This window comes from Sceloporus undulatus, chromosome 6 (genome assembly GCF_019175285.1).
Source record: "Sceloporus undulatus isolate JIND9_A2432 ecotype Alabama chromosome 6, SceUnd_v1.1, whole genome shotgun sequence".
NCBI classification, from domain to species: Eukaryota; Metazoa; Chordata; class Lepidosauria; order Squamata; family Phrynosomatidae; genus Sceloporus; species Sceloporus undulatus.
Window position 1 is genome coordinate 62638902 of NC_056527.1, and position 17641 is coordinate 62656542.

A 17641-nucleotide genomic window follows, 5' to 3' on the forward strand; every position below is an offset into this window, starting at 1 on the left:
CCATTAGACTCAACTCAACCCAATCTTCTCCCATTAGACTCAACTCAACCCAAGCAGCCTTGGATCCAGGGAGAGAAAGAGAGAGGAGAGATGGGGGGCAACCTGGGCTGCCACCGCTCCATCCCCAGGGACCCCTCGGACCTGTGCCACAGCCGCAAATTCAGCGCAGCCTGTAACTTCAGCCACATCCTGGTGAACCAGGAGCGGCTGAACATCAACACGGCCACCGAGGAGGAGCTCATGACCCTGCCTGGGGTCACCAGGACGGTCGCCCAGAACATTGTGGAGTACCGGGAGTATATTGGGGGCTTCAAGAAAGTCGAGGACTTGGCCTTGGTGAGCGGGGTCGGGGCCGCCAAGCTGGAGCAGGTCAAATTTGAGATCTGCGTGAGCAGCAAAGGCAGCTCGGCCCAGCACTCGCCCAGCTCCATGAGGAAAGACCAGGCCCTGGACCACCTCTCCGCCGCCAAGATGAACATCAACACGGCCACGCCGGCTCAACTCATGAGCATCCGGGGCGTCACGGAGAAAATAGCCAATGGCATCGTCGAGTACCGCAAAGAGCACGGGCCCTTCAAAAGCATCGAGGACTTGGTCAAGATGGACTGTATTAACTCCTCGTTTTTGGATAGGATCCGACACCAGATCTTTGCGGAGAGGTCCAGGCCGCCTTCGACGCATACCAACGGTGGCCTCAATTTCATCGCCAAGCCTCACCCAAGCCCCACCTCTCTAAGCTTGCAGAGTGAGGATTTGGATTTCCCTCCAGGAGGACCGACTCAGATCATCTCCACCCGGCCCACGGTGGAAATGTTTGGAGGGCTGAGGGACGGGAAGCCCGTACTGAGAGTGGCCACTTGGAACCTGCAAAGCTGCTCTGTGGAGAAAGCCAACAACCCTGGTGTGCGGGAGGTTGTGTGCATGACCCTGCTGGAGAACAGGTATGGATGGGACTCTGGGCAGACTTCTTGGGCAGTCCATCAATACTGGTCCTTTTCCTGCTGTTTCCTCAGCCCCGCATAACATTGTTGCTCACTTGCATTCTGATTAGTAAATTAGCACCTGACGGTTAATTGATATTGGCTGGTCACCACTGCTGCCCATTGTGTTGTGATGACTTAAATCACACTTAGAGGAAGGCAGTGACAAACTTCCTCTGAAGAAATCTTGCCAAGAAAACCCCAGGATAAACTCATCAGAAGTGAGTGCCAACCTGAAAGCATGTAACGACAAGAAAAGCTTTTAAGCAAACTATACAGTCGGCCCTCCTTATGCACAGATTTTTAATGCATTGATTCAAGCATCCATGGCTTGAAAATACTTTAATTTATACATAAATTCCAGAAAGCAAACATTACTTTTGCCATTTTATATGTTTTCTATGCCATTGTTTTGAATGGGGCTTGAGCATCCCCAGATTTTGGTATCCATAGGTCATGGAACCAAACCCCAGTGGATACCAAGGGCCCATTGTATAGCTGACTAAACTAGTTGGTCTCTGTTCATCTATAAGAACATGCTTCTGGAATGGGACATATGTTGCCTTCCAGATGTTCAGCTTCAGCTCCCAGCAACCCACACCATTGTTAATGCTGGTTAAGCCTTCTGGAAGCTGCAGTCCCACGGCATCTGGAAGGCAGCACATTGTCTGTCCCTGTCACAGTTAAACTTGTTAGGCTTTATCTGTAGACCCACTATTGGACATAATCAGTGAAAACATTGGCCCATGTGACATTCTGTGTAATGTTGCAGCCGGTCATTTCAATATGTTATTTAAATTTAAACTTTGAAATAGGTGAGATTGTATTCAGAAGCTTACTCATCTATGCCCACTAATAAAAACTGTGAGCAGTGCAGAAATCTGTTTTTAGTGCATGCTACTAAGATCACTCGCCTGTGAGAGTTTTGGTGGTTCTAGGCAGAGCATCTGTTCTGGTTCTGTCAGGAAGATGACCACTTAGTTGCATGGAGGGGTATTTAGTAGCTAAGATAAATAGGACCACTGCTTCTAAAAGTGATCAGGGCTGATCCTGTCATTAAGGAGTCAGATGACTGACCCAGGCTGCAAGTTTTGGGTGTCATGAAAAGGCATCAAATAGCTGGGACTTTGCCTGGTTATCATAACATCTTTTACTGCCAGGGAGGGACAGTGGTGCTCTTGGGATTTTCTGCCTCGTGTGCCAAAATAACTACCCTGGCTTTAGGTCCTGTGCTTCTTGATTTGCTGGAGCAGGGGAAGGGAGAGGTGAATTGGGTCACTTGTTGCTCTTCCTCAGGAAGCCCTGAGCATTTCTCTCTCTCTCTCTCTCTCTCTCTCTCTCTCTCACTGATTTCTTTTCCTTTCGTCATGACTTTCTTCCATGAAGCACAGTCCAAGCTTCCTTAATAGTTTTGGATAGATTGTCTTTCCCTTTGATTTTAAAAGGAAGAGGAACAGGGCAAAACTCAAAATGTCAAACTTAATGTGTTATATATTTCTCTCAGGAGGTTTGGCCACTGAAACCTCAAAACTGAGCACTTACGTCCTGTGATTTCCATGGTGTACTTACATTGGTGGATGTAATAAGGTTATAGTCATAAGCAGGAATAGAAAAAAATACTCATAGTTATTTGTTCCTCAAAAATATCATCTTTCCTGACTCTCTGAAAGAATTAAAAACAATGATAATTCTGTGCAGTTTTCTTGTGGCATTCAGCATCCTGAAGCTTCAGGAAACCTGTTGTCCATGCAGAAAACTATTGCAGATTTTCTTGCACCAAAATGTCACATGCATTTCTTTTTAAAATAATTCCTTTGCAACATTTAGGGATGGTTCAATATGGGGAGAATACAGAGGAATATTGGTTTTCCCCCCTTCATAATTATTTGTCAACAAAAAAATAGAACAGGATTAACATCCCTAGGAATGGTCATTCACTATTTGCAGTGCAGCTGCACTAGCTGCTTAATACTGTAAGTCATCTGTGTTTGGTTACTGATTGCAACACCAGTCCATTCTTGTGAGCAAAGGTTGGGTTTCATTTGTAGAAGAAGCAGGTCTGTGCATTTAACCCTGACTTTGCCCTAGTCGTGTTAAAAAAAAAGCAAAAGGCGAGGGATCAAATTTGAAGAGCAGAAGGGTTTGTGTTTGAGGAGGATGCAGGTGAATCTCTTCCCATGTCCATAGTTCTCTAATTTGTCTACTGGTGTCTTTCCCCCCTCACTTCCATTACAAGTAGTGAGTGACCATTTTTAGGGATGTATACACTTTTCTACTTTTTTTGTTGACAAATTATTATGAAGGAAAAAAAAACCCTAGAAGTGAACATGGTTGGGACAAAAACATGTGTGAAGTTGGGCAGATGGAGGTGGGCTCTGCACTCCTTACTCGTATACAGTACCTCCTTTGCTCTTTAAACTGTTCCCTTTCTCCTACTTTCTAGTAATCAGGGCAAATCTAGGATTAAACACACACATAGATTATCCAGGGAAGTTTGAGTTTTAAGCGGTCTTCTTGAACATACCTTGGACGCTTTGAAGTCCAAACTAAATAAGCTTCTGCATATTGAAGGCTGATTTAAATGTGAGAGCCCCTGTGTGAAGCTCCTGCAAAATATTTTACTCATCTGGATGACATATTCACAAAGTGTGAGATCCCGTTTTAAAGGCTGTTGTGGGCTCATAGTCTTTTGTGTCTGGCTTGTTTACATGGCAGTACTTGTGGTTGTGATTATCCAAAACTGCTGTCCTCCTGGCCAATAAATAGACCAGCCATGTTAAGCCATCAGATGAGTGACTGTGACACACACAAGGTTGGTCTTTGTTCATCATTGCTTTTGTTTAAATTGTTTTTAAGGCTAGTAGGTGAGGGAGGTGGGCCACTCTATTGAGCATTTCTTACAAAATGTAAATGCTCTTGGCAGTATTTTAGACCATGTGCTCTGGGTAAGGACTTTGGTTGGAGTTCTGCATTATCAAGATGAAGTTACTCTGGCCACTTTTTAATTGGCAGGGGCCTGGGGTTATTTTAGAGTTAGGCAGTCTTTCCAAGAAATACTAAACTGTATTATGCAAAGTCATTCTGTTGGCCCATCCTGTGTGCTCTAACTGGCAGAGGTTCTCTAGTATTTCAGGCAAAGGTCTTTCCCAGCTATACCTGGAAATGCCAGGAGCTGAGAATCTGCAACTTTCTACATGCAAAGCATGTATACTACCACTGAGCTAAGTCCCCTTCTTCTCATGTATATGTTTCCATGGCAAACTTTGCTTGTGTTTGCAGTGTTGCGTTCATCCAAAGTCCAGCAAGACATGACCTCATTATTGTTGATATTGAAAAAAAATGCTACTTGTCATATTTTTTCTTTTTTTCCATTCCCTCATGAAATATAACTTAATTCTTTCAGGAAACGTGGCTGCTAAAGTAGTTGTTGTAAGTAAGAAACATTTGTTATAGAGAGTACTCTCCCAGTTTCTGGAAAAAGTATGCAAAAGGGCTGTATTATTTAAGGCAGAAGTGCTTTCAGTCCCATAATTTGATATATGTTACTAAAGTTCCTTTGTTCTTATTTTTTTTTTGCCTGCACTGCAACTTGAAGAGTAATGGCTATTTGTATGTCCGCAGTGCAGAGATTGAACTCTCTCTTTGTTGGATCATGTTGCAGTATGTGTTGCTTTTTTCACAAGACTGATGGAGTAATAAGAACTCGAAGCTTCGCTGACTTGGATGAACAGGAAATACAGTAATGAGCAATCCTTGCATTTGGTAATGAAGATTATGCTGCAATCTTCTTATTTTGCAACAAATTGCTGTTAGTGAAAATGAACAGACACACTAGTCTATAGGCCAGTGAAGGTGAACCTTTTACAGACTGAGTGCCCAAACTGCAACCCAGACCCCACTTATTTATTGCAAAGTGCCACGTCCCTCTAACTTTCTAGTAAGAAACTCTGGCAAACTCTGTGCTAGGGCAACAGCATGTGTGCCCACAGAGAGGGCTCTGAGTGCCACCTCTGGCAGGCATGCCATAGGTTCGCCATCACTGCTAGGCCGTATACCTATTCTGAAAACTTTTCACATGGTTTCTCTGAAGCAGAACTTGGAAAAATTATTCTTGTACTAAAGTTCCCAGAATCCTCCAGCCAGCATGGTCAGTGGCTATGTTGCCTGTTGCAACCAAGTTAGGAATGGCTGTAAACGTTTCTGACACAACACAGGGATTTTAATTGTAGATCAGCTTTAAGTCATCTCCAGCTGCAACAGTTCAAATTACAGTCTTTTATTATTCCAAAATTGTGGGAAAGGTGATTCTCGAGAACTTTATGTATTTTTACATACAGTTGTCCCTCCATATCCACAGACTCAACTATTCATAACATGACAATATTCAAAAATTAATAATTCTAAAAAGCAAACCTTGACCTCGCTGTTTTAAAATATGGGATACCATTTTACTAGGCCATTGTATACATCCACAGATTTTGGTATCCACAGGGGCCCTGGAACCAAACAACAGCTAGTACTAAGGGTCCACTGTAGTAATTATATTGGCTTTCCTCCAGTGAATTCTAAGGTCCAAAGCACACTGCAGAAATAATAGCTCAATGTTAGGGAATTCTAGGAACTGCAGTTTCATGAGACATTTAGCCTTGTCAGAGAGCTCTGGTGCCACAATAAATTAAAATTCCCAGGATTCCTTAGCACTGAGCCAGGGCAGTTAAAATGATCTCATACTGGATTATTTCTGCAGTGTGTTTTGGACCAAAGTTACACACGGTTTGTAGTTCTCTCCTTTCCCTCACTAGATCTTCATAACAACCTTGTGAGGCAGTCTAGCCTGAAATACCCTGCTGGGCCTAATAGCATCCACTTTGGTGGCCAAGGGAGCACTTAAACTTTGTTCTCTTCACTTTCCTTTAAAGATAACCTTCAGGTGATAATCAGGAGTAGAAATCCCTCTGATCATAGAGCATTCCAGATGCAGGTTCCTGGTACTGCTTGACTCCAAACATATCAGTAAGATTCAAAGGTGAACATTAAAGTGAGTCATCAAGGTCAGAAGGCCACTTAACACTTATGATGTATCCAGGAAGATACAAAGGACGTGTAGCCTTTTCAGTGTGATGTCCTCAGCTGTCACTGTAACACATTTGCGTTGCTCCAAATATCCCTGCAACTAATGGTGATATTTCAATGACGGTGTATGTCAGAGGTGTGCAACATATAGTTCCAGGGCCCCATCTGGTCCTTGGCTACTCATTGCAGGTGGCAAGCAGGGGAAAAAACACCTTGCTATTATGTTTCCAATTTCAATGCTGGGAGAGTGATCTCAGTTATTGGAAAAGTGAAAGCCCCTCCTAGCACTAGCAACCTCTTCTCTGAAATTTCTCTTTTTCGGTTTTGTGTATGTGTATGCGTCCAAGTTACCTGTTGAGTTATGGTGATCCCATGAATTTCATAATGCAGCGGTCTTGGTGGAGATTGCTCAGGGTCGTAGCCTTTCATCTTCATCCCATCCAGGTGGCCTTAGATTTTGGGAGGCAGGGAGGAGAGCAGTGAGATGCATATATATGTATTGAGATTTGGAAGGGAATAATGTGGGGGTGTGCCTACATGTGCAACTCCGTCCTGACCTCCACGCCACTCCAGATAGATTTCCCCAGGGCTGAAAAAGTTGTGCTCATTCCATGTATCGAAAGGAGTGTGTCTTTTTTTTATTATTTTCTGTAAGAGTTAGTGCTTACTGCTTAGGCATATTTAATACAGTTATTCTTAGGTTTCAGAGCTGAAACTACCCCTCAAGGCAGAAGCTCTGCTTGCAATATGTTGCCTTGAGATGAGCCTGTTTGGAAACTGGCTCTCCTTGGAGCTGAAGGCAAACCAGGTAGAGCCTGCTAGGTTAGGTGGTTTCTGCTACTTGGAGCTGAGAAGGCCAGACCTGTCCAGCTCACTGGCTTTCCTGTAGTGAAAGAAACTAATCCCTTTGAGCTAAAGCCTGCAGCAGAAGTATTCAAGAATATTTGGTACACACACACACACACCCTTTTCAAAATCCAGTTATATTCCATATTCATCCCTTCAGTTGCATTATCCCTTTTAAAAAGCTCTTTTCCTCTGAATGAATATGCTAGGTCTTTATGCGCGCTCTCTCTCTCTCTCATTCTGAATCATTTCCATCTCTTTAAAATAGTGGGTGGCTTGCTTTCCCCCCATTATTCTTGTAGCTGCAATTGCAATGTTTAACACTTTATAGGTGCTGGTATTTTAGAAGCTGTAGGAGTTGCTGTTTAAGCTGTTAGCTTACCATAAAACTCTGACCTAGTTGGATAATTTTACCATTCTGAAGATTACTGGAGAATTTTTATTTCATGGTGCTGTATATTTTCTGTTCTTTATTCAGGTTGTTTTTTTAAATGCAGACACCACAGTTTATTACTCACTTTCTTTGTCTTTTTTTTGGCAGGGGGGCGTATTTTTAAATAGAACCAGACCCCTTATTCTACCCAGTCATGTTAGATGGGACTTGAAATAAGCTTATTAAAGAGAGGTAGATAATTTGGTTTGTGCATGACAGATATTCCCATAACTATGGGTTAATTATACTTATACACAGAAATAAATGGGATTTAGGCATACCCAATTTCTAAACCCCATTAATTTCTCTTCCAAGAGTGACAAAGTCTGCACCCAACCCCATATGATGTATTGTGCTGTAGTGTTTGTCCGTACAGGAAGGGAAAAATGTTTGTCCTTTTAGGATACATTACACCATGGATTTCAATTGGTTTGAAACTCCTTTGATACTGGCTGCACCTGCAGTGCAGAACTAATAGGCAGTTTGAAAACACTTTAACTACCGTGGCTGCATGCTATGGGGTTTTGGAATTTGAAGTTTGTTGTGTCACCAGAGAAGGCTAAATAGCTCACAAAACTACAAATCCCAAAATTCTATAGCATTTAGCCGTGGCAGTTAAAGCAGTGTCAAACTGAATTCATTCTGCAGTGTAGATGCAACCTATATTGCACATGCATATGCATATAGATGGAACCCCAGGGAAAAAAGGGCACTGGAAGTTTTGGGTAATGGGATTAAGGGCTGCACAGACCATTCATATCAGCACAGATTCCAGGCCTGTATAGTCAAGAGCCATGAACATAAAGCAGATTCAAAGTTGGCTTTAATATTTTTGGAGCAGCTTTTAGCAACTTGAAAAAAAAGTTGCATCCATGGAATGCTGATCTTTAGCAGGGACTGAGGGGCAGTGCATATGGGCGGCTCAATGCTGCCCCTTTGTGCCCCGGATGGAGGCTGCAGCAACCACACGCTCGGCCTCTGGAGGGAGCAAAAAGAACCCCCCAAAAGGGGCTTCTTTTTGTGTCCCAGAAGGAGCATCATAAGCACCATGGTGTGGTGTCATGACGCCCCTTCCGAGTAGTCTGGTAAGGAGCTGCGCTCACCGTGCATCATCATGGCATGAGCTATGTGGACGGATGTGTGCCATAATGGCAGCCAAGCAGCATGGTAAGGACTTCGAGCTTGCAGACGCTCAACCCTCACCGCACGAATGTACAGCCCCTGACATTCTCTTTTGCTTTTGAAAAAGCATCCTCACAATTTGGGAAAATAACTGACTCTGCATATAGTATGAAGTCCTTTCTTTCTTCTTTGAAGAAAGAGTATACATTCTGTAGGCTATGTTGCTAATGCCAGGTTATAAATGTTTTTTGTTGCATTCATATTTTGAGGATTTAAAACCAGTGCATCCAGTAATTACAATCCCACTGTTAAGTCATACTGGAATAGACATTCTGTGGGCCAAATGGCCAAGTTGTTTGAGCTATCATAAGCATTCTGTGATTCCTATCATAAAATTCACGCAGCAAGGTGCATGCAATACTATATGCAGTATGGGATTTTAAAATAAAAGTTCTATGCCCACAAAAGCTGAATTGTGCAAGTATTGCAGTCTGTATTTTAAAAAAACACATTTATTTTACATAATTTGATTTTTGAAACTTGTAGGAAGGAGTGAACATTTTTACAGCATACTGAAGAACACCCAGTATCACTAAAAAAAACTATAACCAAACACCTACTGAAATGAATTATATGCATGTGTAACAGCATCTGCTAATATTCCTCCATGGTTCCTTATACCCTGCATTTTTCCTTCCATCAGTTCTTCTTCCATTTGGGGCATGGGCTTATCTTTCTGCTTTTTGTATTCTGTGAAGGACCATGTACTGCTGCAGCACTGTATACAAATAAGACCCAATTTTTTTTAACACTGAGATTTTGCCAGGTGTTTCCCATGCTTTTCACAAGCTTTATTTCCAGTCTTGGTTTTCTTTGGTTTCTTTGATTTAAAAAAGCTGTGATTCTTAGGGGTTTGACAGATTGGTGCTTTGCGCTGACCTGGGCCCAAACTAAGGATGCACAGAGGCTGAGCATTTACACGCTCAGCAGCCGTACTGCGCACTCTGGCCACCATCATTGCACACACCTCTCCCATGCAGGGTGCGTGATGATGAGGTCTGCATGGCACAGTGCCCAAAGAGCGCAGCGCTGCACATACGTCATCATTGTGTGCAAGTGTGCCAATGGCACCCTGTGCGTGGCCTAAAAAGAACCCACCGGGAGCAGGTTCTTTTTAGGCCTCCTGGAAGCTGTGGTGTTTGGTTGCTGTGGTCTCCATCCAGGGCAGAAAGGGGCCATGTCTCACCACCCCTTTCTCCCAATCTGTATAGCCCCTTAGTTTGTTAAATGTTAAATTTTGGCCAGTTTTGCCAAATTAGTTATGATTGCAAAATTTTGCAAAGATCCTAAAACATTTAACTGTTTAGAGCTTTCCCGAGTACCTGTTGGCATGGTATGCAATAAATCCATTTACAAGTTTCTTTAGCAGATACTCTGAAAAGCACTTGCAGATAAAAAAATATACATATCTCATAAAGAGTCCAAATAGGCAGGTGCATGGTTTGCTGAGACTGAGAGAAATTAAGCTGGCTAAAATCTTTGTCCATGAGATTTGTCATTGTGTGCCTTCAAGTTATTTCCAAGCTATAGCGACAGTAAAGTGAACCTATCATAAGGGTTTTGGGGAGTTGAGTCTGTGACTTGCCCGAAGTCACCCAGTAGGTTTCCATGGCCAAGAGGGGTAATCAAACCCTAATCTTCAGAGTCATAGTCTAGTGTTCAAACTACTACATCATGCTAGCTCTCTGAGACTACAGAGGCTCATGTAGCAGGCTAAAGAGTGACAAAGACAAATGGGGGATACTGACGGGTGGCTTCATGCCACCTGTTTTTGCCCCTTGTCGGTGCCGTACCAATCGTACAGTGTGGCACAGACGTGCTCCCTAAGAGCGGCTTCTTTTTAGGAGAGCCATAATGGCGCTCATGTGCCATGATGCCTGTGCTTCCAGTGAGTGCCGTTTGGGCGCGCGGATGCCCATCCATCATAATTGTACGACCCGTGTGGGCGGGGCCATGGCAAGATGGCACATGGGCGCCACTAGTAGGACTGGGCATGTATGGACGCCCAGCCCTCCGGAGCCCTAAAATTGGCCCCAGGCTAGCGCTTTGCGCCAGTATGTACTGGGCCAAAGATAAAGATAGTTTATTACAGTCATAGACCAGCATAAGAAGGACAAAATACAAACAATTAAAAACTCTTAAATTAAACACAAAGAATACATGTAGTTATACATAAGGGGGGGGAAGCAAGGATATAAATAAACATATATACAATATAATATATAAAATAGTATATCAAATAGTATATCAAACAAATTATCTGTCAAATTACAAAACCCAACTAGATGTTCATTATTTAGTCTATAGTACACGTCATTACCTGATTCATTTTAATCACTGCTGCACATAATTTGATAACTTTATTTGTTATACTGTATCAGGATTAGTATCTAAGAACAACAGGGAGGCATAGAACTATTCTGTACATCCTGAGTATTTGTGCAATATAGGTGAAATAATATTAATATGTAAGTCTAATACGAATGCTGAGATAGCACATTTTATACTGTTTCAATTTGGCCGAGGATCACAAGGGCATTGTCTCTTCAGTTATGGAATCTTCCTATGCTGTCCTTCAAGAACAGCTGAAGGTAGGGCACTCCAGTGTTTAGGTACTGTACTTATAGATTGCTTAGCTATGCCATAGGGGAGGCAAGGAAGTGGCTATATTCACTGTCAAAGGATGGGGACCTAGTTAAAGAATGAAAAGGCTAAGTCCAGCTATTTTTCGTATTCCCTTGCAAGAAAACAATTTCCATCAGGGTTTGAGAGAGCCAGCTATATGGGGAAGCTATGCAGTCTGCCAACACATTCCAACTTCTCTTTGCTAACATGATGTCTAGAAGTATGTAGGTGTATTCTTGTTCTAAGACAAGGGCTAACATTCTCAGCCCATGCAGAGCTGCATTCCAAACGTTATCTTTCTTCCATCTCCATAATGGTAGTGGGGTAGAAATAGTGCTATGCATTGGGACCAATATGAATTTGGTCCAAATCCACCACTGCTATAAATGTCTCAAAGCATCAACAAACACTGTAGACTTGTGTTGGTTTATTTTTGTATGCTAAGCCTTTTGGTGGCTTGGCAAAGCAGTAAGGTGTGTCTGTTTTGTTCCTTATCTCTTCCTTTATCTCTCTGTATATTTTCATGAACCCATTCTAATAATATACTGGAGTACATCCAAGACAAACCTTGCTGTAATAAAAGAGCAGTAAAAAAGCACAGCCCTAATAACTTGTGTACACACAGGAATGGGTAACTCCAAAAGTATGCAAAACATAATTCATGAGTCAGTGTCACCAATATTCAAGCCAGAGTGTATTTTCTCTATCCCCATCAAAATCCAAAGAACGTATTCAAAGTGCATTTGCCAATAATAAGTTTGGAAGAGGAGAAAATCACTGACACTTTGCATAATCTTTAAAGACTCAGGCTGCCAGAAGAATTTGAGCACTTTGGAGCAGGACTAAAATGCCAGAGGGTAAATAGTGAGAGGAGCAGTAGCCATGGGACAAAGAAAGGAAGCTGTCCTAGGGAACACAAACTAACCAGTGCAATCTGTCCCGTAAGCAATTCTTTACATGTGTCCAAAATTTTCTCTGTGACCTTGAGCACTAAAGACTTGTTTGTTTACAGTAGCTGAGTCTCTGGATGGAGATGCAACATTCTGGGCCAGATGCCACCAACCATATTTGTATAATGAGGTTGTTTCTGTCTACTATTTTAACATATAGCATACGGGCTTAACATCCTGCTGAATTTCCTGAATTTAATAGGACTTGCTTCAGAGAAGATACATATCAGTTTGTTTTTGTTGTCGTTTTTGTGTGCACCATCAAGCCATTTCTGACAATACGAACCTATCACGGGGTTTACTTGGCAAGTTTCTTCAGAGTGGGTTTGCCATTGCCATCCTCTGAGGCTCAGAGAGTGTGACTTGCCCAAAGTCACCCAGTGGTTTTCCATGGCCAAGCAGGAATTCAAACCCTAATCTCCAGGTTCTTAGTCCAACCACACCAGCTCTCAAATCAGATTATACCATCAATGTTTTACAAACCTCTTTGTTCGTGAATCTGCAGGGAAAAGTCACTGTTTGTCTTTGGACTGCTGTGTTGAATCTTAGCCTACTGTATATACTTGACTATAAGTCAACCTCATATATAAGCTGAGAGCAGGTTTTGGGGCCAAAATTATGGATTTTGATATGACTCATGGATAAATCGAGGGTAAAACTTAGGGGTATGTAATGAAATATTTAAAGGTCGAAGCAAAGGAAAATAATGCCAAAGAACTTACAAAATTACAGCAGGCATAACTATTTGTACTCATACTAAAGGCTGAATGGATGAGAGAGTAGAAGGGGGTCAGTCCTCACAGAGCAGATTAAACTCTTGCCTTTCACCGGGGGATGAGTGTGTGTGTGTATCTATATGAGTTCAAGTACAGTACTTCCATTGACCCATGGATAAGTTGGCTCAGTTTTTTGAGGTCATTTTTAACCTACATTTCTGGACTTACACATGAGTATATACAGTAGTGTTTCTCCTTTTTCTAAAGCATTTTTGACATCTTTCTGTTCTTGGGAGGGCTTAAAAACAGACAAAACCTATTATTGTCAAGCCAGCTTTGCTTTTTTTTAATGTACCAGTTTGCCTTATAAAACAAGAACTATCAACAGATGCTACTGTACAATAGAAGGATTAGAAGCAGATTTTGCAAGTTGTATCATGCAAACAGTGTATTTTAAAACGACTGCCATTGATCAAGAATTTATTCTAAGAGAGTGACATCTGAGCAGACTTGGAAAGTTTGCAATTTTCACCTCTCCTGAACTTGAGGGGATCCAGATCAAAAGTGTACAAATCTAGTTGCCACAGGAAACAGGATTCTCTTCCTCCCATGTGTGCTGCCTATTCTTAGTCCCTGTTTCCTTCCTTAATTGGAGCCAGGGCTTCTCACGGCATATCTCCAGTCCTTGGCTCTGGAATATATACAGTAGTGATGGGAATAAGATTGTCAACAAGCAGACACAGAAGAAGACACTTGTTGTCAAGTCTATCAAGGGGAGTCCTTGAGAGATTGGTGTAGGAGTGGTAGCCTTTGTCTCTGTGATCTCTAGAAGAGTTCAGGCACACTTTTTGTCGTGTGTTATTTTTGGTGCCTGCTCTACTTCTGGCAAACATGACTGAGGGTGAAGATTCTGCCAGTGGATCACCTTCCTGCTATTCAACAGTCAAACTGTCTGAGGTAGTGTGGGTAATCTTGGAACTTGTGTTGGGAGCTCCAGGTCTGACAGCCTGGGGAAACTTCCACTTTTAATCAAGACTACCTTGTCTGGAGTAGATCAGGATTTAATGATGATCTTGAGCCTTTTTGAAGTGATTTGGGGCTCAGCATTGAGTCCAGGACTGGGTCACAGTTTGGGTCTGTTCTGGGTAACAATGGTCAATGCATAAGGAAGCCATCTGTAGCTCCATTGTCATTTATTTTTAACTAATAGATCAGTTTAAATCATTAGATGACCTCCAGCCTCTGCTGGGATGAAGGGGCCATTTAGATGGTGCCCATTCCTGAAGACCAGTGCCTCTAGAGCAGTGGTTCTCAGTTTTTGATCTTTTAGACATTCTGGATTCCAATTTCCAGAAGCCCCATCCATACAGCCAATGATCAGGACTTCAGGGAGTTACATCCAAAACATCTGAAAGGCTAATGATGATAACCACTGATCTAAATCTGAATTCCATGAGGCATGATAGCCTTTTGGCTGAAGAGCAGGGTATAAATAAATAAATAAATAATCCTGAAGTCTTAGCCTGAAGTCCTGAGAGACAGAATAAGGGGTAATATTAAAGAGAGAAAGAGAGAGTGAGAGTGCCATCATGGTGTAGTGGTTTGAGCATTGGACTATGACTCTGGAGACCAGAGTTGAAATCCTGCTTAGCCAAGGAGATTCAGTAGGTTACCTTGACCAAGTCACATTCTCTCAGCAACCTCCCTCTGAACAAATTGTAGCCATACGTTGAGAATGACTTGATGGCACATAACAACAACATTAAAGAAAGATGGAAGCCTAAGTTGGAGGAATGAAGATTTCTGATGGATTTGTGACTGAGAGCAGAAAGCACAGGATATGGCAAAGCGATAGAATGGTTTATAAGGAAAGGATCATGATGCTCTGCATGTTGTATCCTCTTAACCCCCATTATTATATTTCTGGTCTTCCTCACTCTTTCCCCACTTTTTGTCTTCTGTTCAGCAGCCATCCAAAATACTTTGTAAGGACTTGGGGGTGATCTGAGCTAGGTTTAACAGGAATTGAACAGTTGTTGTTGTGGGCCGTCATGTTGCTTCTGACTTATGGTGACTTTAAGGTGAGCCTATCATGGATGAGTTTTTTTGTTTGTTTTTGGGCTTTTTTAGCACGATTTGTTCATAGAGGGCTTGTCTTTGCCTTCCTCTGAGTCTGAGAGAGTGTGATCTGCCCTCTGGTCTTCAGAGTTATAGTCCATCATTGCTCAAAGCACTATACCATGTTTGACCTCAGAACTGAACTATAGTTGTGGTGGGAAATACCCTTCTGATGCTTCATGTTCCCTTAATGATATGCATATGTCTGTGAAACACAGATGACACAGATGTGTCTGGAATTTTTAAAAGCAGCATGTCTTTTTCAAGAGATTCTAATTGCTTTTAAAAGAGCTTCCTTCCCTATCCCCATTGCAATCTGAATGCTCTGTTCTTTGCTACTGCTGCAATACTTTGTTCTAGAATGAACTGTAATTCTGTTTTTATCATTCTGGATGAGCATATCTGTGTTGTCTTTCTCTTGCTCTCACTCTCACACAAATGCACACACCTCCCTCTGCTTGGACTCCAGGGTTCTGGAGATGAGAAATCTTTTACTTAATCACCCTGTTGCTACCCTATAATAAATATAGGGAAGATCATGCAGAAGACAGAACAGAGTTTTCTGTTGCTTCAGAAGGCAGGTCTAGAAACAATGGATAGGAAATGTTGCAGCTGGGGGAAGCAAAATACATCTGAAAATGTAAGTACAGTCAACTCTCCGTATCCACTGATAGCACCCATGGTTTGATTTTATTTTTAAATTCCAAAAAGCAAACCTTGATTTTGCCATTTTATATAAAGGACAAAATTTTACTATGCCATTGTATATAATGGAACTTGAGCACCCACGGATTTTGATATCCGCAGGGGGTCCTGGAACCAAACCTCAGTGGCTAACAAGGGTGTGAGCTATGTGACTACACTGGACTTTCCTGGATTGCCATCTTGGAATTCTGTAGTTGAAGGCTGCACTACCAAACTTGCATTGAGCAGGTATGCAAAAAATAGATGGCTTGAGCAAAGAACAAGATGACTGGAGTAGATCTTCTTGAAAGTGGTGTTGTTTTGAACCTACAGACCTGCCTTGGCCTCCTTTGGGGGAACGGCATGGTGCATCTTGGCCAACCTTGAAGCTGCCTCCCAACTCTATCAGGGCTGGCTTCCCGTTGGAGCAGTGAGGTGGCACTACACCACTGTAGAGGTGGATTTGCAGCTTCTTTGGACCTGGAGGGCACTCCTGACTCTGAGGTGCCATTGCAGCTTTGTTCATAACTTCAGCACTGGTAGATGTCTGGCTCTGAGTGGTCTTGTCTCTAATGGTCCTTCAGAATGAGGAAAGTAGTCAACTGTGGATAAAGCTATATGGACCACTTCTTACAGTTGGTGTGACTTTGTCTCCTGGCCTCTGACAATTTGCTGGAGGGTTGCAATGAGATGTCAGCAGCTTGTCACTCCCACCTGATGTTATAGGATTGCTTGGGTTTAGATGCTCTCTTTGCGTGCTTAATGCTGGTTTAGTAGACCAGGAACAAGCGCCAAGACTACACGCTTCCTTCACTCCCCTCATGTGTTGGATCTGTGCTTCAGCCCTGCCCTGTTTACACTCGAGTTGCCTGTTATTCAGTATTGTTTTACTAGTCAGGGTCTTAAAACTGATTTAAGATTAAAGCTGTGGTTAGTAGAATGATTTTAAACCAGTTTTCTATTTCATAAGCAATAAAAAGTGCTACACAGGAATGAAGTAAGGGGAGGAGGTGGCACTGACCTTGGGATCACTGTGCACAAAATGGATCATGGTGTTTGTATATTTGAAATATCACCTAGTTTGTGCTGTGCTGCTCCAGAGACTAGAACACAAATTAATGCTTTTGAATTACAAGAAAACATTAGGAAGAACTTCTTTTGTGTAACAACTGTTTTGACCATGGAATAGACTGCCTCAGTGTGAGTGATGGGCTCTCCTTCTTTGGAGGTTTTTAAACAGAAGTTGGATGGGGAGCTTTCAGTACTGCTATATTTTTACATGTCTGTATGGCAGCCCCTTCTAACTCTTAAGATTCTATGAAGTGCAGTTTTGGGAAATAAAAGGGAAAGGGAATAACAGGAGTAATACAAATTACATGTAAACTGCTCTGAGAAACTTTTGCCTGGTAGAACTGGATGACTTTAACCTGGTCTTGTAACATCATTTTTCATTATGAAGTCATCTGGAATTAATTGTTTAGGATAGTAATTGTCTGGTAAAGAATGGGAAGGGTAGAAGTTGTACAAGGCCATTAATTTCAGTGGGGTAGAGGAGCACTTCCTTGAATACTGCCTCTAAGTCTGCTTACCAGAATTAACTGTCCCGAATTGTACTAAATGTAAGTCCCATTAAACTTAGTGCACCTTACAATATTTAAGATTGAATGATATCCTTGTACTCACTGAGTCTTTCTGGAGGCAATCATAGCATCATTTCCTCAAAATGTGAACTCGAGTGGCCAAAAGCAAGCAGGAAGGAGGCCAAAATTAGAACAATAGAAAAAAGAAGAGGAGAAGGGATCAGAAGAGGAATATCCTGATTGTACTTTGTACAACTTATAGCATCATGGAACCCTTGGGTGTATAAGAATGCACTGCAACAGTTTGCTGTTACAGAGCAGATAAACAGTTTAATTCCTATAAGCACCCAAAGGCTGTTATTTGTATTGGCCTGTTTTGGCAACTGTGCCTTGGAGGTAACCATGGGCAGGTTAGAAATCTGTAGTGAGTCAAACCTTTGGCTTTGTGATGGTT

At 42.2% G+C, this 17641-nt stretch overlaps 1 protein-coding gene across 3 annotated transcripts in view; it reads left to right on the plus strand.

Annotated features, from left to right (window-relative positions):
* The window catches only part of EEPD1 (endonuclease/exonuclease/phosphatase family domain containing 1), a 65601-nt gene that overhangs the window by 1202 nt on the left and 46758 nt on the right, over window positions 1–17641 (plus strand). For 2 of the 3 annotated variants that reach the window (XM_042475362.1, XM_042475364.1), the window contains exon 2: window positions 38–941. In XM_042475362.1, coding sequence (XP_042331296.1) covers window positions 38–941 — 904 coding nt within the window. Of the gene's footprint in view, window positions 942–17641 lie in introns of all 3 variants that reach the window. The other variant, XM_042475363.1, reaches the window with a different exon arrangement.